This window comes from Xyrauchen texanus, chromosome 1 (assembly GCF_025860055.1).
Source record: "Xyrauchen texanus isolate HMW12.3.18 chromosome 1, RBS_HiC_50CHRs, whole genome shotgun sequence".
Taxonomy (NCBI): domain Eukaryota; kingdom Metazoa; phylum Chordata; class Actinopteri; order Cypriniformes; family Catostomidae; genus Xyrauchen; species Xyrauchen texanus.
Genome location: NC_068276.1, coordinates 17,634,311 through 17,657,723, shown reverse-complemented (window position 1 = coordinate 17,657,723; position 23,413 = coordinate 17,634,311). Strand labels below are relative to the sequence as shown.

General features: G+C 41.9%; 1 protein-coding gene across 2 annotated transcripts in view; it reads right to left on the bottom strand.

Moving 5' to 3' along the window:
- The window catches only part of agfg2 (ArfGAP with FG repeats 2), a 30,565-nt gene extending 7,497 nt beyond the window's left edge, over positions 1-23,068 (bottom strand). Inside the window, exons 1-11 of one of the 2 annotated variants that reach the window (XM_052126836.1) lie at positions 22,317-23,068; positions 21,733-21,826; positions 9,988-10,103; positions 9,634-9,781; positions 9,078-9,204; positions 6,758-6,862; positions 6,527-6,559; positions 3,808-3,996; positions 3,175-3,259; positions 2,916-2,962; positions 2,438-2,521 (exon numbers count right to left, since the gene is read on the bottom strand). In XM_052126836.1, coding sequence (XP_051982796.1) covers positions 2,438-2,521; positions 2,916-2,962; positions 3,175-3,259; positions 3,808-3,996; positions 6,527-6,559; positions 6,758-6,862; positions 9,078-9,204; positions 9,634-9,781; positions 9,988-10,103; positions 21,733-21,826; positions 22,317-22,483 — 1,195 coding nt within the window. In that variant the 5' untranslated portion in view covers positions 22,484-23,068. The remainder of the gene's footprint in view (positions 1-2,437; positions 2,522-2,915; positions 2,963-3,174; positions 3,260-3,807; positions 3,997-6,526; positions 6,560-6,757; positions 6,863-9,077; positions 9,205-9,633; positions 9,782-9,987; positions 10,104-21,732; positions 21,827-22,316) is intronic. The other variant, XM_052126845.1, reaches the window with a different exon arrangement.
- Between the last annotated feature and the right edge of the window lie 345 nt (positions 23,069-23,413).

Sequence of the window (23,413 nt, the reverse complement as noted above, 5' to 3'; positions counted from 1 at the left end):
ATAATCCCCATCCCTGAATTGGCTACATCACTCTCCACTCCACCAATAGCTGGTGTGTGGTGAGTGTACTGGTACACTATGGCTGCCGTTGCATCATCCAGGTGGATGCAGCACTCTAGTGGTGGGTAAGGAGATTCACCCTATACTATGTAAAGTGCTTTGAGTGCCTAGAAAAGCACTATATAAATGTAAGGAATTATTATTATAATTTAGAAGCGGAAACAGATAAAAATGTAAGTCCTTTTTTACTATAAATCTCCACTTTCTAAAAGCCCTCCTATAGAAGTTCAAGAGTGGACCGAGTTCTTCTATTTCTGTTCATTGCCCAGTAGGTGGCGATATGCATGAAGAATGTGAAATCAGAAAAATACAAAAGAAGAAAACGTCTCGTGAACGTGCATTAGAGGGTTGGTCGAAAGTGCAGATTTAGAGTAAAAATGACTTAAATATTTATCTGTTTCTCAACCACACCTTTTATATCGCTTCTGTAGACATTGATTTAACCACTGGAGTCATATGAATTGCTTTAATGCTGCCTTTATGAGTTTTTTAACACCTTCTCGTCAAAATTCTAGTCATCACTTCACTTGCATTGTATGGACCTACAGATTTGAGATATTGTTCTAAAAATCTTCATTTGTATTCTGCAGAAGAAAGAAAGTCATACACATCTGGGATGCCAGGAGGGTGAGTAAATGTAATTCTGGTGTAAACAATTCCTTTAAGTCATCTTGAATTTACACTGATACCTTGGGGAGCCAATGCAGCATCAATCAATATTTCCCTAATGCCAATGTACTGACATGCATTCATTATTGTCTTGGTAAATATAAAGAATAGTATTGCTGTTGAATGTTTTTTATGCACTACTAGGCCAAAAGTATGTGGACACCCAAAGACTTTACCCAAATGTGCTTGTTGAATGTTTGATTTCAAATCAATGGCAATTAACATGGAATTGGTCCTCTAATAAACATTTTCAGTATTCTGAGAAGGCTTTAGTAGGAATGTGGGTGTTTGCTTCCATTTAGACACAAGAGAATCAGTGAGCATATGACCCAATCGTCATATTAAGTAAACGTAAAGATCATTTTCTGGAAATTGACCCCCAAAAAAGTAAAGTAGCTAATGCGACTTAAGTAAAAGTATTAAAGTAACTGATTTTAAATGTCATTAAGTATCAAAAGTACAAGTAAATGTACACTTTGACTTCAGCCACCAAAAAATCTTACAAAATCACTTTGTTTGCATTGGAATTTTTCCCAGTGACATCACTGTTTGTGTTGGATTTGTGATCTTCCACTAGGTTTACAGCATTTGTGGGAGTAAACATTTTGTTTGATTTACTAAGGGCAAGGTCTCGCAATAGTTCCACTTGGGGAGACAAACTGACCCAACAATCAGAGTCATTGCTTTATGGATTGAATTCCTTTTTAGCCAAGTACTCACTGTCAGATTTATAGCATTGTTAAAATGTAAACAATTCATAACTATGGGCTTCTGTCCCAGAATTAGATTAGTTCTGCATGGACCTTTCAGAAGAATATTTCAGCTCTGTTGGTCCATACAACGCAAGTTAATGATGACCAGAACTTTAAGTTTCCAAAAAGCACATAAAGGAAACATAAAAGTAATCCATACAACTCCAGTGATTAAATCCATGTCTTCAGAAGGGATATGGTGGGAGTGGATGAGAAAAAGTTAAATATTTAAATCCTTTTTTACTATAAATCTACACTTTTACTTTCACATTCTTCTTCTATTTTGTTTTGGCAATTGGCATTATTCGTGCATATTGCCAGCTACTGAGCAGGGAGATTCTAAAGTAAAAAAGGATTTTAATATTCATTTGTTTCACCCACACCTATCATACAGCTTTTGTAGACATGGATTTAACCTCTGGAGTTGTATGGATTACTTTGATGCTGCCTGTATGTGCTTTTTGGAACTTCAACGCTTTGGTCACCATTCAATTTCATTTTTTACAGAGCTGAGATATTCTTCTAAAAATCTTCATTTGTGTTCAGCCGAAGAAAGAAAGTCATTCACATCTGGGATGGCATGAGGGTGAGTAAATGATGAGAGAATTCAAAAGTTTTGGTGAACTATCCCTTTAAGGAGCTATTTTTACCCGATCTAACCCTTAAGTTTTGTTAGTTTTGTTGTACCTAAATTTGTGAATTGAATAAAACCAGTTAATTTAGATGTTGCCACATGAGTGACATTTTTTGGTTTTGTTTATTTGTGTGTAAAATAATGTTCATTTCTATATTCAAATCAAAACGGATCCTGGCTCAGTTTTCTTTCCAAAATAAAATTAAATAAAATGTTGAATTCACAAGACGACCAAAAATTGCTTTCTTTTTACTGTATTGAACTGCAAAGTCTTCCTGTTTTCCGAAAGCCAAAACTAAACTGGACAGAGACATTCGTTCACCTGTGGCTGTGCTTTTGAAGGGGTTACTGGGAGACAGAACAGGCTGAGCACAGCTGGCTGTAGAATTGAAGGGGTTTGGGAAATCTGAATCAGGGAGAGAAAAAGAGATGTGTGGTTATGTGTCACAGTGCAGAAGGCCACTCATTAGCACAAATTGCACTTTGGATCTAAGGATCGAATTTATAGATGTTTCCAACTTAAAGATTTTCTTAAGGAGACCTTCTGAGGTCATGCTGTAAGATCTTGCATGTCACAACCAATGTTGTGGTTCTGTTCTGAAAACAAAAATCCCACTGGGGAACACAATACCTCCAGATATAAATGTAAATATTTAAATCAATTTGTATTATTATTTACTTCTAAATAGCTGCTTTAGGAATCTTAACAGAACATTATAATGTCTACTGCCATGCCTTCTCAGATGTAGCAGTTGTGGTTTGGTTAACCAGATCAACTGCAGTATCTTGGAATTGCTCACTTGCAAAAGTTTGCGATCCAGATGTGGTCTCTGGAACACCTGGGGAGCTGAAGGAGAGTGAGAAAAAGACAGCACGAGAGATTGAAGGAAACAAAAAATATGCATAGAAGAAAAAAGACATCCCACTACTTCACAGAAATGCACATCAAAAAGCCATCAGCAAACATCTTAACACTAATGCATGTTAGAGGATAACTACTTTGCTATTTAGTTAAGACTTATGTGGGATAGCAAATCCTGTTTAAGCTAAAACCTTTACCTTGCAGGGGTGGAACTTGAGGACAATCGGTTACCAAAGAGGGTGCTATACTGAGGGGGTCCATCTGAGGGAGTCATTGAAATGGCTACAAAAATTTTATAAGAAAACATTGGCTCAGCAGAGCAAAACGCAACACAACATTTAAAGGTGCACTCAGTCATTTTTCCCCCATTAAAAAAAGTTTTACTCCTATAGAAATTAATTGTAATTTTGAAACACATGTATAAAATCCTGAGCACTCACATGAGATGAGGACTATAGTCATATCAGTAACCTTATAAAAGCTGTTTTATTCTACATGGGGCAGGGGCGCATTAATGGGGGCTGACATTTTAGAGTCACATGACCAGCTGAATACGACTCGCTTCATCTCAGTAATCACTCTTGGATTAAATGAATCAATGTTGATTGTGAATAGTGAATTTCTACAATGGCATCTGTAACTGAAAACTACTGACGTTGAATCATGCTGCATCCACACCACTAGGTGTCACTGTAAGTCCAAGATGACAAACAAAATATTACTGAGTGCACCTTTAATGAGTTTCAGTATATTGTCCCATGCTCTTTATTGATTGGCTTTATAATTTTATGAGACAAAGGCACACGTGTACTCATATCCTTCTGTCTTACCTGTGACAGGTGTGTTGTCCAAGAGCACTTTGTCAAGCTGTGACAAGGCTGCATACTTATCCTGAGTGACAGAGGGCGGAGCAGCAGAACTTAGAGTGTTGTGGCCATGGCTTAGACCACCAAAATCCAAACTCAGCGATTTAGGGAAGGGTCTAAATGGAGCTCCACCCCCCGTTGACAGAGTGCGACCTAAATCAATCAGAGAGGTGTGTCTGGATGCTGTCAGTGATTATGCCTTAAATGCATATTAGATATAAAGGTAATTTAAAGGAATATTCAGTGTCCAATACAATTCAAGCTCAATCAACAGCATTTGTGGCTTAATGTTGATTACTTAAATTCTATCACACTAAAATCATGTTAACATATATATTGTTTACATCTTGTGGCTATACTTTTGAAATAATGTGTATTTTAGCATTATGGACTGGGCCCAAAATCTTATTATTATTACTATTTTTTTTTTTTTTGCACCTGTCGAGTCAAAATATTTTTTTTGTGGGAATCAATATTATGTCACAAATACTGTTAATTGAGCTCAACTTCTTGAACCAAGAACATTAAGTTGGTAAAGATTTAACAAATGCCGCCACTAAATATTTTTCATTAATGTATTAAAGTCTTTAACACATACAGTTCAAATTCAAAGATATGTGTCATGCAAACAGGCCATTATACATTACATTTAAAAAATTTCTGAAGAAAATGTGAGTTTCTTGCCCATGCTAAACTAGCTACCATAAAGCTATTGTGTTCTGGATGGTTGTGACTGCTATGCACTTGCAAAGGTGTTGAGGCCCCCAGTGGCTAAAGCAGTAAGTGTTTACAGTATGGGCGTATGGGCACAAGTGAGCTGCATTTTCCGGGTGCAATGACCCCAAAAGCGAGTTGTAAAGCTAGTTGTTTTCAGCTGTACCGGCATTAAATGGTTAGTTCACCCAAAAATAAAAATGATCTTGTGATTTACTCACCCTCATGCCATCACAGGTGTCTATATGACTTTCTTTATTCAGCAGAACACATTTGAGGAAAAATAGAAACATATCTCAGCTCAGTAGGTCCTTAAAATGCAAGTGGATGTGATCAGACCTTTGAAGCTTCCAAAACAACAGATAGTCAACATAAACATCATACATACGACTCCAGTGTTTATATTAATGTCTTCTTAAGTGACATGATAGCCTTTGGTGTGAAAAAGATCAATATTGAAGTACCTTTTAACTATAAACCATCGCTTCATGTCAGCAGCAGTATGCACGTTCACATCACGAGAGTGCTGAGTTCACGCTGTCTCTCGTGTGGCGTATTCAGCAGGCATGGTACGGACATAATCTCACGTTCTCCACTCAGCTGAGACATCCATGAAAAGCACACAAATGCACCATTGTGAGTAAACAAACAGATAAATACAGATCTAAACCTAAACTTCTGAAGCTTCTGTACTGCATTCCTCCTCCTCACTTGAAACAGCACAGCTCTTCTGGCTGTAATGCACCTGCCTCAGTTCTCACGTGCCAACGCGATTATGTCACATGCGCATACTGCTGCTGAACGGAGGCAATGATTTATAGTTAAAAATAACTTAAATATTGATATTTTTTGCAGCAAAAGAGATCGTATCACTTTAGAAAACATTAATTTAACAGCTGGAGTCCTATGGATGGCGTTTATGCTGACTGTCTGCGATTTTGGAGCGTCAAAGTTCTGATCACCATCCACTTGCCTTTTAAGGACCTACTGAGCTGAGATATTTTTCAGTTTTTCTTCAAATGTGTTCTGCTGAAGAAAGAAAGTCATACACATCTGGGATGTCATGAGGGTGAGTAAATAATGAGAGAATATTTGGGTGAACTATCCATTTAATACGTTAAAGAGGAATGCATATTTTATAAACTGACCCCACCCCCCCCAAATTGAAACTCCAAATCTAAGCCTAACCATCAGTGGAATAAAAATGCAATATTAGAGGAAAAACAGGTCTTCCAAGCTCCTGATGAAACGTGCTTCCAGTAACGCCACAGGTGAAGGTAAATACGCTGGAGCCGATGCAAACATGTCTGATAGGAGATGGTCAGTGATTGTCAGTGTGTCAGCATAATGTGGCCGATCCAAGGGCACGGAAGTATCAGAAACAACATGCCATCCTCCTGTGTGATCATGCTGAATCTACAGGTTCATTCTCCTACACATTCTTCCTCATCAACAGGTTACAAGTGAGCACAGAAGTGAGATGGCACTGGCAATCGTCTGAACTATCTATTTTATTATTACTTTTTCAACCTCATTTGAGTTAGTTTAATGTAGAATTTTTTGTTTCACTTTAGGCTATATAATACTGTGGCCACAATTTGCTGATATACGCATCATCTGTTTTCACCTATGACCAAGACTAGCTTGGTCATATGATCTTGATCTAAGTCACAAACTTTCCATATGGATTATTGTTAACTGCATTATTCCATGGGGGATTCAATTCTGCAAAGAGTCCAATGGGATTTATCCCACACAGTAAATCAAGCTTTTCATTATCTCTTTTGCTTTCTTCCTCTATGACATACATACATTATATCTGCACACTAGTGAACACATAATTCCACTTTGTCTTTCATTTGCCTGTCATAGCTTGCTTACTCAGCACTGCACCCAGATGGTCTGAAGTATACCTGAAGAATCAGCAATGCATATCACTCATAATCACACATACGAATATGCAACTTACCAAGAGTAAAGCTGTTTTTAAAAGTGCTACTTGCTGTGGGAGAAAGGATAAAGGGAAATTAGACAAAACAGAACTATTACGGCACAATGGAGGAGAAAGACAACTTAACAGGCCATGATTTTTTCAAGATTACAACATTTTTTATATATTTTTCAGATTCTTACTTTATTGTAGGGAAACAAAATGCAAGCGAATGTGCATACAAAAAACAATGTGATTGTCTTAGTGTACCTGAAGGACGTGGAAGGGCGGGGAAGGAGGAGAGATGACTATGAGGTCCTATTCCTGAAGAAATTGTCCCTGGCCTCTGTCTCTCAATACCACTTAACAATGTGTCTTAATAAATAGAGAGAAAATCAGGAGGTAGAAAAGTTTTTATGAAAGAATGAATCACAGTTCAAGGATGACTCACAGTACAGCACATCTGTGATAAAAATCACAAGAAAAAGGAGGTATACAAGACATCATATCAGAGAAAATGTGAAGAAAGAGGAGTGGAGAGGAGAAAAGAGGAAGATATCAGAATCAGAATCAGCTTTATTGCCAAGTATGCTTACACATACAAGAAATTTGTCTTGGTGACAGGAGCTTCCAGTCAACAACAATACAAACAATACCAAAAACAGCAGCAAGACATAGGTAATTAAAAACAAAAAAGAACACAAAATAAATAATTATACATATACGTACATACACTCACCTTCATACATACCCACATACACACACGTAGTGCAAATCTAATACAATCTGTATATAAAGAACAAAAATCAGTATATTATGTACAGAGCAATGTAAGTAATGGCAGAAGTGGATAAGTTGGATAATATAAATTTAAATTAAAATTAAACTATGTATTACACATCATTATTGCTCAATTGTTCATTAGATGGATGGCCTGAGGGAAAAAACTGTTCCTGTGTCTGACAGTTCTGGTGTTCAGAGCTCTGAAGCACCGGCCAGAAGGCAACAGTTCAAAAAGGTAGTGGGCAGGGTGAGTGGTGTCCAGAGTGATTTTACCAGCCTTTTTCCTCACTCTGGAAGTGTATAGTTCTTGAAGGGGGGGCAGGGGGCAACCAATAATCCTCTCAGCAGACCGAACTGTCCTTTGTAGTCTTCTGATGTCTGATTTCGTAGCTGCACCAAACCAGACAGTTATTGCAGTGCAGAGGACTGACTCAATGACTGCTGAGTAGAACTGTTTCAGCAGCGCTGTGGCAGGTTGAACTTCCTCAGCTGGCAAAGGAAGTACAACCTCTGCTGGGCCTTTTTCACAATGGAGTCGATGTGTATCTCCCACTTCAGGTCCTGTGAGATGGTAGTGCCCAGGAACCTGAATGACTCCACTGCTGCCACAGTGCTGTTTAGAATGGTGAGGGGGGACAATGTTGGGGTGTTCCTCCTAAAGTTCACAATCATCTCCACTGTTTTGAGCGTGTTCAGCTACAGGTTGTTTTGACTGCACCAGACAGCCAGCCGTTCAACCTCCTTTCTATATGCAGACTCATCATCATCTCGGATGAGGCCGATGACAGTGGTGTCGTCTGCAAACTTCAGGAGCTTGACAGAGGGGTCCTTGGTGGTGCAGTCATTGGTGTAAAGGGAGAAGAGTAGTGGGGAGAGCACACATCCCTGGGGGGCACCAGTGCTGATATGAGACATTGTTGATATGAGACATTAATAGAGGTCAACCGACTGGATTATGCTGATACAGCTAAAGGTGGAGGAAAAGGCCGATATCCGATTCGACCGGTAATCGGACGATAGTTATTAAAATCGATTTATAGAATGTTAAAAATGTCTTAGCCTTTCTATACTGTGACAGGCACAGAAGTAGAGGTAGTATATATATATATATATATATATATATATACATACAGTCAGTATATACTATATACTATACATATATATTCTTCTCACCACAATAGTACAGAGCAGTTATCTGAGTTACTGTAGACTTTGTCAGTTCAAACCAGTCTGACCATTCTCTGTTGACCTCTCTCATCAACAAGGCATTTCTATCCACAGAACTGCCCTTCACTGGATGTTTCTTGCTTTTGGCACCATTCAGAGTAAATTCTAGAGACTGTTTTGTGTGAAAATCCCAGGAGATCAGCAGTTACAGAAATACTCAAACCAGCCCATCTGGCACCAACAATCATGTCCAAGTAAAAATCAATCAGATCACATTTTTTTCCCCATTCTTATGGTTGATGTGAACATTAAATGAAGCTCCTGACCTGTATCTGAATGATTTAATGCACTGCTGCGACACGATTGGCTGATTAGATAAGATTAGACGGGCTGGTTTGAGTATTTCTGTAACTGCTGATCTTCTGGGATTTTCACACACAACAGTTTTTTTGTTTTTTTCAGAAAAGTTTATTTCATGGCCACCGCCTATATACCAAAGTATGTTGATAATGCCATCTAATTCCACCACTGTATCATGATAACACCACAGTACATTTTTTATGGAGAAAGGATAATAGAATTGGAGAAGTCAGGAAAGAAGAAAAAGAGATGAGAAAGATGGAGGGTGTGAAAACAGTACCTTTAATAGGATGGTCTCTGAAGCTCTGTGAGCGAGTTGGTCTGGCTGTGAACACCTCTGGACGGCTATCTGATGGAGACACACCAGAAGCTCTGTCCCATATTGACAACTGGGACTGGGACTGGGACTGGGGGAGTACACACACACATTAAAAATCAGACCAGCATCTTCAATATGGCACATTTTGGGCCTGGACTGGGAAATATTTTCAGATCAGTGATTAAAGCATGTTAGACAACACAAACCAAACCCACTTTCACTGCGTCTGTTTCATGTCAAACCCCTTTGAATATGCTAAATCAGACCCAGAGTTCAAAATTTAGTTAATTACAGATTTATAACAACTTCACTACAACTCCACTAAGACTAGTCTTCTACTCTCAAATCTTTTTATTTCTTTTATTTCTTTTCAGTTTCAAGAGGTAATTTATTGGCATATTTTTTACACAATAAAAACTGCATGAATTAAATTAAATGATCAAATATTTAACAATTTCTCTCATTTCATTTGTCTCTTCATAACTTTTTTCCTGGTCCTTCCTCTTTTCTTCCTTACCAATGTACGAGTGGGCCGGGCAGTGGAGTTGGTGTGGAATACAGGTGGAGGCTGACTCTGAGCGGGCCCGTGTGGAGCTGGAACAGCCTGAACCCCTGGGCCCCATGGTGTCTCTGCATCCCTGCGAATCTTGTTTTTAGAGAAATGCCTGAAACAACAGACACTGTTTATATCACATGCTTGCACAGTTTGAAATGCAATCTATCACTAAACTATCTATCACTAAGAAATACTAATGTGTAGTTGTATAATTGACCAGATGTAGAATTTGACAAATGTATGGATGACCTAAATGGTCCATCCACTTTAGAAATATGTAGGTACTACCTTTATGACTGCAATATTCTCACTCACCATTTCTTTCTCTCATACTTGTCCTGGAGGAACTCTTTCAGTTTCTGCGTGTCACGTGCATCAAAACAGCCATCTGCTTTTGGGTCAAACATGCAGAGCCAAGTCCTCCTTCCAACCTAGATCCCCAACATACCAGAAACCTAGTTTACCTTCTTTGAAAGCCTCATTAATGAGGAATGAACAGTCAATTGCAGGCTTACTAATTGATTCATTGCATAGAGAACAATCCTCAAATAGATGAAAAATGCATACTTTCACTCGCAAACAGGAGATGTTTGCAACAGTAGGCTCCATTATTTACAAAGCATTTTGTGTTTGCAGTTAACTATTTACAGTGTATTAATAGTAAAATGAATAGTTCACCCAAATGACGATCATGAGATGAAGCTTGATTACACTTCCCAGCGGCATATAGCGCTCTGCGCATGCGTCAAGCACTAGGAAGAGTAATCAAGCTTCAAATTATGATCGTGCCTAGAGACTGCAATTGCAGTGAAAAAGGAGTTATATATTGGTCTGCTCTCACCCAAAATCAGTTGGATCGCTTCTGAAGACATGGATTAAGCCACTGAAGTAGTATGTATTACTTTTGTGCTGCCATTATGTACTTTTTGGAGCTTCAATATTTTGGTCACCATTCACTTGTGTGAGATTTTCTTCTACAAATCTTAATTTGTGTTCAGTAGAAGAAAGAAATTCATACACATCAGTTATGGCATGATGGTGAGTAAATGATGAGAGAATTTTCATTTTTGTGTGAATATATATTTAAGTACGAAGTGCCACAGGGATCAGTTTTAGGGCCTCTGCTTTTCTCCTTGTATATGCTTCCCCTGGGATATATTATCAGGAATCATGAAAAAAATTTCAACTGTTATGCTGAAGATACCCAACTTTATACTTCCTCTAAACCCAAGGAAAATGTATAATTCTCCAAATTAGCAGAGTGTAAATCAAAGATTGGATGGCCAGAAATTTCCTTCTACACAATTCTGACAATCAGAGGTACAAATTATTGGACCAAAAACCTCTAAAAATAAGCTGCTAAAATATAATTTGACTCTCGATGGATTTACTGTTACTTGGTCTTCTACAGCAAAGAAATTAGGTGTTATATTTGATACCAATCTGTCCTTTTCCAGTGTTTGTAGAACAGCATTCTTCCACCTCAGAAATATTGCCAAGTACGAAACATGCTCTATGTTGCTGATTCCGAAAAATGAATTAATGCGTTCATGACCTCAAGACTAGATTACTGGGAGGATGTCCAGCAAGTTCAATAAATAAACTTCAATTGGTTCAAAATGCTCCTGCCAGAGTGCTGACAACCAAGAAATATGATCATATTAGCCCTATTTTATCATCACTACATTGGCTACCTGTTCAATTTTGTATTCATTTTAAAATTATGTTAACTACATATATGTTACAAAATGAAGGCAGCGAAGGCAGACGAGGAGAGCGGATCCAAATGCAGGCTACTTTATTAAATCAACAAACAGGCAAAACACAAAGGAAAAACCCTCAATAGGGAAACAAACATAAAACTAGAAAAGCACGGGTAGGGGAAACACACCAGGCTAACAACATTTCAACGATTAACAAAGACAGAACAAAAAACCAGGGTATAAATACACAAGGACAGGATGATTACAAATGATAAACAGGTGTGAACAATGACACAAAATGGCAGTGATGACGGCAGGTGGACTGTGGGAAATGTAGTTCTAAACAATAGACTGGTGAGACACAGAACACAGGGGCAGACAACAGGGGAACGTGACATAGCCCCCCCTCAAAGGAGCGGCTTCCAGACGCTCCTCAGAAAAAAGGCAAAAAAATCATCCAAGGAGAGAGGGGGGAGCTTGTGGTGGGCAGACAGACCAAGGGGGGCAACGACGGGCAGACAGGCAGTCCAGGGGGCAACGAAGGGTAGACAGGAAGTCCAAGGGGGCACAAAGGGCAGGCAGGAAGTCCAAGGGGGCATAGATGGCAGGCAGGAAGTCCAAGGGGGCACAAAGGGCAAGGATAGGTTCAGGTGGTCTGGAAGCTGGCCACTGGGCAAGGACAGGTTTGGGGAACCTGGGAGGAGGCCACTGGACAGGGACTGGGTCAGGAGGCCTGGGAGGAGGCCACAGGACAGGGACTGGGTCTGGGGGCCTTGGAGGAGGCCACAGGACGGGAACAGGGTCAGGAGGCCTGGGAGGAGGCCACAGGACAGGGACTGGGTCAGGGGGCCTGGGAAGAGGCCACAGGACGGGAACAGGGTCAGGAGGCCTGGGAGGAGGCTACAGGACAGGGACTGGGTCAGGAGGCCTGGGAGGAGGCCACAGGACAGGGACTAGGTCAGGGGGCCTTGGAAGAGGCCACAGGATGGGAACAGGGTCAGGAGGCCTGGGAGGAGGCCACAGGACAGGGACCGGGTCAGGAGGCCTGGGGGAAGGCCACAGGACGGGAACAGGGTCAGGAGGCCTGGGAGGAGGCCACAAAGGCGGTGACCTGGAAGGCTCTGGCGGTGAAGCCATAGGAGGCTCGGGACGCAGAGCCGCAGGAGGCTCGAGAGGCGGAGCCGCAGGAGGCTCGAGAGGCGGAGCCGAGGGAGGCTCAGCTGAGGGAGGCTCTGGAGGCTCAGAGGCCTCAGGGGGCGGAGCCGTGGGAGGCTCAGGAGGCAGAGCCGAGGGAGGAGGAACCATGGAAAGCTTGGGAGGCTCAGGGGGCGGAGCCGTAGGAGGCTCGGGAGGCGGAGCCGTAGGAGGCTCGGGAGGCTCAGCTGAGGGAGGATCTGGAGGCAGAGCTGAGGGAGGCTCAGAGGCCTCAGGGGGCGGAGCCGTGGGAGGCTCAGGAGGCAGAGCCGAGGGAGGAGGAACCATGGAAAGCTCGGGAGGCTCAGGGGGCAGAGCCGTGGGAGGCTCAGGAGGCAGAGCAGAGGGAGGCTCGAGAGGCGGAGCCCTGGGAATCTCGGGAGGAGGAGCCCTGGCAGACTCGAGAGACTTGAGAGATGGAGCCCTGGGAGGCGGAGCCCTAGGAGGCTTGGGAGGAGGAGCCCTGGGTGGCTCGGGAGACTTGAGAGGCGGAGCCCTGGAAGGCTCGAGAAGCTTGAGAGGTGGAGCCCTGGGAGGCTCAAGAGACTTGAGGGGTGGAGCCCTGGGAGGCTCAAGAGACTTGAGGGGTGGAGCCCTGGGAGGCTCGAGAGGCTTGAGAGGCGGAGCACTGGGAGGTTCGAGAGGAGCCCTGGGAGGCTCGGGAGACTTGAGAGGCGGAGCCCTGGGAGGCTCGGGAGACTTGAGAGGCGGAGCCCTGGAAGGCTCAAGAGGAGCCCTGGAAGACTCGAGAGGCGGAGCCCTGGGAGGCTCGAGAGGCTTGAGAGGCGGAGCCCTGGGAGGCTCGAGAGGCGGAGCTCCGGAAAGCTCGGGAGGCGGAGCTCCGGAAAGCTCGGGAGGCGGAGCTCCGGAAAGCTCGGGAGGCGAAGCTCCGGAAAGCTCGGGAGGCGGAGCTCTAGGAAGCTCGGGAGGCGGAGCTCTGGAAAGCTCGGGAGGCTCGGAAGGCAGAGCTCTAGGAAGCTCGGACGGCGGAGCTCTGGAAAGCTCGTTAGGCGGAGCTCTGGAAGGCTCGGAAGGCGGAGCTCTAGAAAGCTCGGGAGGCTCGGAAGGCGGAGCTCTAGGAAGCTCGGAAGGCGGAGCTCTGGAAAGCTCGGGAGGCTCGGAAGGCAGAGCTCTAGGAAGCTCGGGAGGCGGAGCTCTGGAAAGCTTGGGAGGCGGAGCTCTGGAAAGCTCGGGAGGCGGAGCTCTGGAAAGCTCGGGAGGCGGAGCTCTGGAAAGCTCGGGAGGCTCGGAAGGCGGAGCTCTAGGAAGCTCAGATACTGGCACTGGCTCTTGGACGGTCACGGCTACTGGCACTGGCTCTTGGAAGGTCATGGCTACTGGCACTGGCTCTGGAACGGTTGAAGCTACAGGCGCTGGCTCAGGGACGGTCGAGGCTACAGGCGCTGGCCCACTGACCTCTGGGACGATAGGCACTGGCTCACTGACCTCTGGGACGACAGGCACTGGCTCACTGACCTCTGGGACGACAGGCACTGGCTCACTGACCTCTGGGACGACAGGCACTGGCTCACTGACCTCTGGGACGACAGGCACTGGCTCACTGACTTCTGGGACGACAGGCACTGGCTCACTGACCTCTGGGACGACAGGCACTGGCTCACTGACCTCTGGGACGACAGGCACTGGCTCACTGACCTCTGGGACGACAGGCTCGCTCACCGTGACATGCGTGGGCTCTGGCTCCCTCACAGTGACATGCGTGGGCTCTGGCTCGCTCACAGTGACATGTGTGGGCTCTGGCTCGCTCACAGTGACATGCGTGGGCTCTGGCTCGCTCACCGTGACAGGCGTGCGCCGGAAGGCGAAAGCCTGTCTTCTCCTCCTCCTCCAGGCAGACGAAGTGGGCCCTACTGGCTCGCTGGCCGTGGCAGGCATGAAGGAACGAACCACGGGCGAATGGAGTACCAACACTGTGGGAGGAGTGGCAGGGCTCTCCTCGACGACATCCACAGTGTATGGTGAAGCGCAGACCAGCAGAGTCTCCTCAACGAAGTCCTGGAGCTTCCAACCGTACGTCGGTGGCAACCGTTCCCGGAGCGCACAACTCAGGTTGGCCCGGAAAAACGCCACCAGGTCGGAGTCAGGGAAGTCAGTGGCACCCGCAATCAAGAGGAAATCGCGGGTGTAGTCCTCCACCGAACGGTTTCCCTGCTGGAGGCTTAGCAGCTTGCAGCTTGCACGTAAAGCCGCTGGATCCATGTGGCGGTCAATCGTTCTGTTACAAAATGAAGGCAGCGAAGGCAGACGAGGAGAGCGGATCCAAATGCAGGCTACTTTATTAAATCAACAAACAGGCAAAACACAAAGGAAAAACCCTCAATAGGGAAAACACACCAGGCTAACAACATTTCAACGATTAACAAAGACAGAACAAAAAACCAGGGTATAAATACACAAGGACAGGATGATTACAAATGATAAACAGGTGTGAACAATGACACAAAATGGCAGTGATGACGGCAGGTGGATTGTGGGAAATGTAGTTCTAAACAATAGACTGGTGAGACACAGAACACAGGGGCAGACAACAGGGGAACGTGACAATATAAAGCTTTGAATTGTCTAGCTCTGTAGTACATAAGTGACCTTCTAACACTTTATATTCCATCACGTTCATTACGATCGCAAAATTCTGGTCTGTTAATAGTTCCTAGAATATCAAAATCCACAAAAGGAGGTAGATCCTTTTCATATTTAGCTCCAAAACTATGGAATAGTCTCCCTAACACTGTTCAGGATACAGACACACTCACTCAGTTTAAGTCTAGACTAAAGACTTACTATATTTAGCCAGACATACACATTTTTCATTCATTTATCCTTCAACTCAAAATTAGGCTGCTTTAGTTAGGTCTCCCAGAACCAGAAACATCATGATCTATAAAGCTGCATAAAATGTAATCACATATATGCTAATATTATTCTATTTGTTTCCATGTCTCATCCTCGGGATTCAGATCCAGCTCCGTTCCTGCTTGGTGTCGGACTCCACTGCTACATGTTGCTGAGTGACGATGACAAACTACAGCCAGTGCTAGCCAGACATCACTTAAGTCTTTTACAACAGACTTCAGAGGATGAAATGATGCCAACTCCAACTGTATGACATTGGATACTTCAAATGCCACTGCCTGAACCTTGGACTAAGGATGGACCCCACCGAACTTCACCGAAATGACCTGCCGGTTGAACTGCGATGCACCTCATTGATCTCTGCCTACATCACCTTTGTCTACTGATGGACTACACTCTTGAAATGGAATACATTGAATATCAATGAATTGCCAACAAAAGTCTTCATCAGTCAACTAACAAAGGACAATGAATCTATGCCAACTTCTGCAGTTAAACCAGGAAGGACTTCAAAGACATTAGTCATTAATCTTGACAGTTCATATCAAATCTTTGTTTAAATACGGACCCTTAACATTTAATTAGATTAATAATTTTAAACCATGACTTGCACTACACACAAATAACTAATATTTACATTATATTCCTGATGTTAGCTAGAGGGGAACTGGCCCCCACAGTGAGTCTGGGTTCTCCCAATGTTATTTTTCTCCATTAACCAACATCTAATGGAGTTTTGTGTTCCTTGCCACAGTCGCCTTCAGCTTGCTCACTGGGGTTATAAATATCATATAAATATATATATATATATATTTTTTTTCATTTTTATACAAAATGTACAATCATATTTAATCAAACTACACAATGAAGATATTATAGATATTACAGTTTCATTTTTTGTTAACGCCTGATCTTCTGTAAAGCTGCTTTAAGACGATGTGTGTTGTGAAAAGCACTATACAAATAAAAATGCCTCGACTTATCCCTTAAAATAGATAGTTCACCCAAAAATGACAATTCTATCATCTTTCTAAATCCGTATGACTTTATTTTTTCTGTACAACTGACAGCCTCAGTCACCATCCACTTTCATTGTATAGAAAAAAGAGCAGTGTCTACATTATTCAAAATTTCTCCTCTTGTGTTCCACAAAATATTTATATATATTCAAACAGGTTCAGAATGACATGAGTGAATGTTAGTTAGTGAAAGACAACAGAATTTTCATTATTGCGTGAACTAATACTTTACTGTAAACGTGTGGAAAAGTGTAAGAACTCCACGTTCAGAGATGGAAGGGAGGAGATGGAGACCAATGATGCAGTCAAATGAGGCTCTTTATTTCTCTGCCTTCAACACTCTGCGTGCACTCTTCTCAGTTCCATCAGATCAGTGTAACACAAACTTTGTCAACATAAACTTCTCTGAGACTTCAGCTTCACTGTACATGTAAACTTCAACATAAACTCTACAGCTTCACAATAAACATTTGAAAAATAAGGTATTTCAACAAATCAGACTGTGAGCCAGATGCTCAGTGACATAAACCACAAAAATATCCAACCTCGTCAAAACAGCACACATTTTTTGCATAGTGGTGACTTAGCCATGTAGTTTTCATTCATCATTCACTTGTTCAATCTTATCACTGCTGTTGATATTTGTTATGCCTGTCTATGCCTTTGCATGCTCAACATGCTTTACTGACAGAAGAGAGGGGGAATGAGTCAGAGCACATTTCACCAGTGTCTAAGGCCAGTTAGTTACAAAAGCAACGGCGCCCACCCCGAAAGCATTTAGAGGAGAGGCTTTTACTGTGAGAAGCTTGTATTGCCAATGGTGGGTGTGATTGTGATTGTGTGTTGAAGGAAGGAATTCATTTGTCATTTATATAGCGCTTTTCAATACACTCAAAGCACTTTACACGGTGAACAGGGGACTCTCCTCAACCACCATCTGGATGATGCGACGGCAGCCGTAGTGCACCAGTACACTCACAAGCTATTGGTGGAGTGGAGAGAGTGGAGTTATAGAGCCAAATCATGGATGGGGATTATTAGCAGGCCAGGATTGAGGAGGGCCAATGGGGGGAATTAATCCTGGACACCGGGGTTACACCCCTACGCATTAAAAGGAGTGTCCTGGGATTTTTAATGACCACAGAGAGTCAGAAGCTCGATTTAACATCTCATCCAAAGGACAGTGCCTTTTTACAGTGTAGTGTCCCCATCACTTTACTGGGGCATTAGGACAGTAAACCACAGGGTGAGCACCCCCTGCTGGCCTCCCTAATACCTCTTCCAGCAGCAACTTTATTTTCACCAGGAGTTCTCCCATCCAGGTACTGGCCAGACTCAGCCCTGCTTAGCTTCAGTGGGCAAACAGTCTTGAGCTACAGGCCGGGTGATATGGATGCTGGTTATATTGTTTGGGGAGTGAGAGAGCGGTGTCTGTACTTGAACCCTCTTCAGATTTGCACACCAAACAAGGCAAGTTCTGTCTGATTCATGGGAGAACTCTGCAATATATCATGTACTAAAAACATTTTAATTAATGCTTTCAATCAATTCAAAATGATAATCGATTAATCACACGATAAGCTGATTAATTCATCGAATTCATCGCAAATATCAATATATGCAGAAAAAGGCCCCCTAAATAAAAACAATTGAATAGATAATGATTAAATAATATATAATATAATAAAATGTAGGAAATATAATAAATCGGATAAATAAAAGAAATTACATTATTGTGGCAGACAAGAAAAGCACTGATTAGAAAATACAAAAGTGACTTTAAAAGGCAATATACTTTTTATTTTCATATCATATCATATTTAATATATTTTCATATCATTGATCACCGGCCGACGGTCCACAGCAATTCATTTTGCAACAGAATTTGTCAATCCATCTGAGGTAGACTATTTATAAGTGCTTTTCTAAGGACATGTCAATGTAGACAATATGTTTGGCTCTGATTTTGAGTGTTCAGCCAATGTACACTCGCTGACGCTATTTTGCCCATAATTCATCACCTAGAGGACTGACGAGCTGGGAGAAAGAGCTAAACAGCAGAGAGCGAGCAAGAGAGAGACGCAGACTTCTTCATTCCTGCAATCTTTTATGTCAAACTGGCTGTAATGTTTTACGTTTTGGCAACAAATTACTTGATTGAAACAAAACAAACAAAAGTGAGCCAAAAATAAATGTCACAATTTAGGATTTATTTACACAAATTAAATTGCATAGTTGAGGATATTGTTGATTTTTAGTTTGCAATGAAAGGAGATTTCATTCTTCACTAATTAACTGAGGTGATTGTTAACTCAGAAATTATTCAAATATTTGGTTACATGCAAGTAACTTATCCATATAATATTTAATGGATGTTATGTTATTAGAACTTCAATACTGAATTGTAGTCAGCTTAGATAGAAGAGTGTTGCAAGATTTTATTTTATTTTAATCCTTGTAAAAATATTTATTTTCATGACAAATGACAAATTAAATGACAAACAGAATGAATACTTTTTGTATATATGCCAGTTTATAAGAATATATATTTTTTTTATTATTATTAATCAAAATAAAATGGTTCATGTTAGATAAAAGTACACATGTGACAAAGTTGTTTCTGCAACAGCTTCAGCACTCTCAACGCTCTGTGTATATGTCAGCGTCTGAAATTGCTCACTTGTTTTGTTCATTCATTGCTGATATAGTGCACTCATTGCCATCCACTATATAGAAAATATGGAATGAGTGAACAAGTGAGCGATTGAAACATGTTATTTTATTATAATTAATCACACTGAATTATCATGTAAATTGACAGCCCTAATTTTAATACAAAACATAACATAACATAACATAACATTGGCGCAATGCACTTAGTTGCCTACTTTTTTGCATTTGATGATATAAGCTATCAGTCTTTCATTTCCACAGCTGGACTAGGTAGTTTTATATTGGCACACATCGACACAGGAAATACAGCCAAATGTAAACTTTGCAAGTGTATCCATTACATATAAGGTATTTTCTATTAATAGATATGTTTTTTTAAACAAAAATGGTTAATGGGTAAAATGGGATATTACAAATGCTGTAAATGTTCTATGTTTTCTGTGTTCTTCAATTTTGAGAAATTCTCTTAAAAGATGGAAGTTACATATTTTACCAAATGTTGACAATGTTAGTTAATGCTGCACCAAAATCAGTCATATTTGTTTTGGGTTTTTTTTTTCAAGACAATTTCCACCCTCTCTGGCCTTAAAGTAAACAGGACATTTTTTGCTGCCTTTCAACAAGTCCCAGCCCAACTTGGTCATATGTCAACAGGCCAGAGAAAACAAGGCTTGTCAAGACATTTCCCTGATAGCACACGTACAGTTGATTAGACATTCAGCAGATGTCTTTGATTTAGAATGTTTTTCAATCTGATCTTTTTAAGATGTTTAGCAGATGTTAATGTGATTGTGATGCTTTCCAGATGAAACCAAGATAGCACACGTCTATGAGATGTCTGTTTTAGATCTTTTCATCTGGAAAGCATCACAATCTAATTAACATCTGCTAAACATCTTAAAAAGATCAGATTTACAATGTAAATCACAAACATCTCAAAGACATCTGCTGAATGTTTCACTGACATCAGAGACACTTATTGACATAGGCCTATGTCTTATCAGCGTATTACAGATGGGCAAACAATGTAAAGAATACATCTTCCAGACATAATCAAACAAATCAAATAGACATCTGTGTGATGTGCTTGTGCTATCAGGGAAAGATCTAAGGGGCTGTTTACACGACAACGTTGTCAACTGAATGCGTTTTATGCATTTTGGCTGTTCGTTTACACGACAACGTCGTTTTGGGGCCTGAAAACGCAAAATTTTGAAAAAGGGTTTCTAACGGCAAGTTTTTAAAAACTATGCCGTTATCATCTCCGTGTAAACATACAAAAACGCGAGTTTGTGAAAACGATGTCGTCATGTGCACGCTTATTACGTGTTCAGTCTATATGCATGCGCGCAAGTACTTCAAAACAACACGCAAGACATTCAAAACTACAATGGCAGACTACAGGACTGTGTTTGTGTTGCTCAAGATTTTGAGTTTATTGACGCTTCTCCAGCAGAAAATTGCTGGAGAAAATCGTCCCTCCAGACAAAATTGCTTGATGCTTTCGTCGCTCTGAGAAAGAAAGCTTATGTGTGCAGGAGCGTAGTGTTTCTTTACAAAGTGACATCGCCAACTACTGGCCTGGCATGCATGAAGCTGCATTCACACTGCCAGCTACTTTGTCGCTGCATGTCGCCAGTGGCTGGCGGTTAGGTCGCTAGTCAAGTAAGTATGCTAGTGTGTATGGAGAGTAGCCTTTCCTCCATCTTTCCGTCACTGCAGGAGATAAGAGAGAGAAGGATCATGTGAGCTCTAGCATCTTCTCTCATATTGGCTGTTGCTCCCGAAAGTCGCTCTTGATTTGCATAAAGTTAAACATTTCTCAACTTTGTCGCGTCACTGGAAACGGCCACATCCGGTCGCCAATGGTCGCCATCGCTTGTGTTGCCAGAAGTAGACAGCTCTCAATGAAAATGAATGAGATGAGATCGTTTTGTCTCTGAGTGTCGCTGGCAGTGTGAATGCAGCATAATCCAGCATTTTTTGTCGTTTTCGTGGATCCATATGAACGGGGATCGTTTTTTTACATGTTTTTTGTACATAGTTGTCGCGTAATCGTACCATAAAACAGACACCCCAGATATGTACGTGTGGTATCTGGGTAAAGTGTAGTCGGGTTTCTAACGTTTCTCGAATCAGGTTTTCGGAAAAAGCTATTTTTGTAGAAAATTTTGATAAATACAAAGTTCTTATGTTTGAGTATGTCGAAAACTTTTTGTTTCTCATTTCTCATGATATGACCCCTAAACTAAAAAGTGAGTGGCTACCGGCTGTTTCCAGCCTTTAAAACTTGCACCCCTGATCGCACACGTACATCACCCAGACGTCTATATGATGTGCGTGTTTACATCTGGGAGACATATTTTTTGTGCGCTGTTTGCTCATCTGCAATACGTCTATTAGACGCATCAATAAGTGTGTCTCGGATGTCAATGAGACATTCAGCAGATGTCTTTGAGACGTTTATGATTTGGAGTGTTTGTAAATGTGATCTTTTTAAGATGTTTAGCAGATGATAATGAGACTGTGATGCTTTCCAGATGGAATGATCTAAAACAGACATCTTGGAGATCTGGAACAGCAGCCCTGACACTCACCTGGTTGCCATGGTTTTGCAAAAATTCCACTTCCTGTTGGGAGAAGGTTGTCATGGAGATAGACTTAACTCTATGGGGTGGGTTGAGCCCTCTCCTAAAAGAGACAAAGTGCAAGCACAAACTGCTTAAAAGCGAAAAGGGTTCAGCAGGTTTGCATTCATTTAATATAAATAAGTGAAACGTGTGAAATAAATGTTGCAGGAGGTGATGGGATATAGTTAGGGACTGTGAAAATGATAGTACAATGTAAGAACCTCCTTCAACTACCGTGGATGCGTCTTTTCCTTCAGTGCTGGTGAAAATCTGAAAATCAGTCTTGAATCAGAATGTAAACACAACCACGAGTTGACAGATCCGCATTCATCTGCGTGTTTTCATGTTGCTCAAGAGGACTGGTTGCCAATATTAACATGTAGTAGGTTGATAGGCTATATCACAATTCACGATAGATAGCACTTTGCATTTTTTAGGAATTCCAGAGTTTGGTGAACAACAACAACAACATTGCAGAAATCACTATAGTACATCTATTGCATAGGCTACTAGAGAGTGCATAATCACATGCATTCCGTATTATTACTCACAGCATTCCAGAGCATGATGTGCATACGAAGCAGCCCACGGTGATATTGATGTAAGTCACCCCGGGTTGATTGCACTCGAAGCAGTGCTTGTTCACTCCCGTCTGCGCGAGCTCCCGGACCTTGCGGGCGCATATCTCCTGGTTGTCCCGGTGCTTTCGGTTCGACATGCTGGAGCCCTACAGTCGTTTGTGGGGGAGCCGTTCACTGGCCCTCCTTTGCACTTTCAGTCCCCCGTCGTGTGTTTCTCACGCCAGCATTATGAAAGCGACTACGCGGCTGGTCTTCTTACTGTATGCACTGACTAGAACTGACAGTGACATGTAACGAATCTTACATGCGTAGTCTCCCGTGATCACGACTAGGAGTAGGAGTTTTACAACAGTCTTGTTTATTTATCCGACTCTCACAGGCACGGTATCATTCTTCTTCAACGCTCTGCTGATCTCCTTCAGTTCTCGCATACACATGCACACGGTATGAAACCGTTTGTTCACGGCGCGCGCAGTCTCTCTCTCTCTCTCTCTCTCTCTCTCTCTGTTGCGCACCCGAGGTCTTTCCTTGCACACAGTCTGCGGGATTTAGAGGAGCCAATTTACAGTGCCTCCGGAAAGCGAATACACGTAGCAGGATAAGTACGAACTAAACTGCGTAACACATTTGGTTTATGATGGCTAAACGGGTTGTGGTCAACATGTATGCCATATATTTTGTGCATATTTTTTCAGCGTTTCCCAGCAACGTGAGATTTTTGATCGTGGACACATGTAGGCTTTATCACGCCCTTCTGTATGACGTTTGAAACAAAAAAATTATTAACTCTTTGTATGAAATACTTTTCAATTTGCATTGTTCCTCAAGGACTGGGGCTGTAGCTAAAAAAAAAAAAGCAAATTAAGATAATCTAGAGCTTATAAAGATTAATTTCTATTCATTTTTATAGGATGTGTATGCGGTTGACACATTCTTATGTTTAATCAGATGGTTAACTGAGACGTCTCACCAGTTTACTGATGTCATTTTGGCCTGGTTTCTGTTCTTGCAGTGCGAGAACGCATGAGGCGCGCTGCAATGGCAGCTACCTGCCACCAGATGTAGCT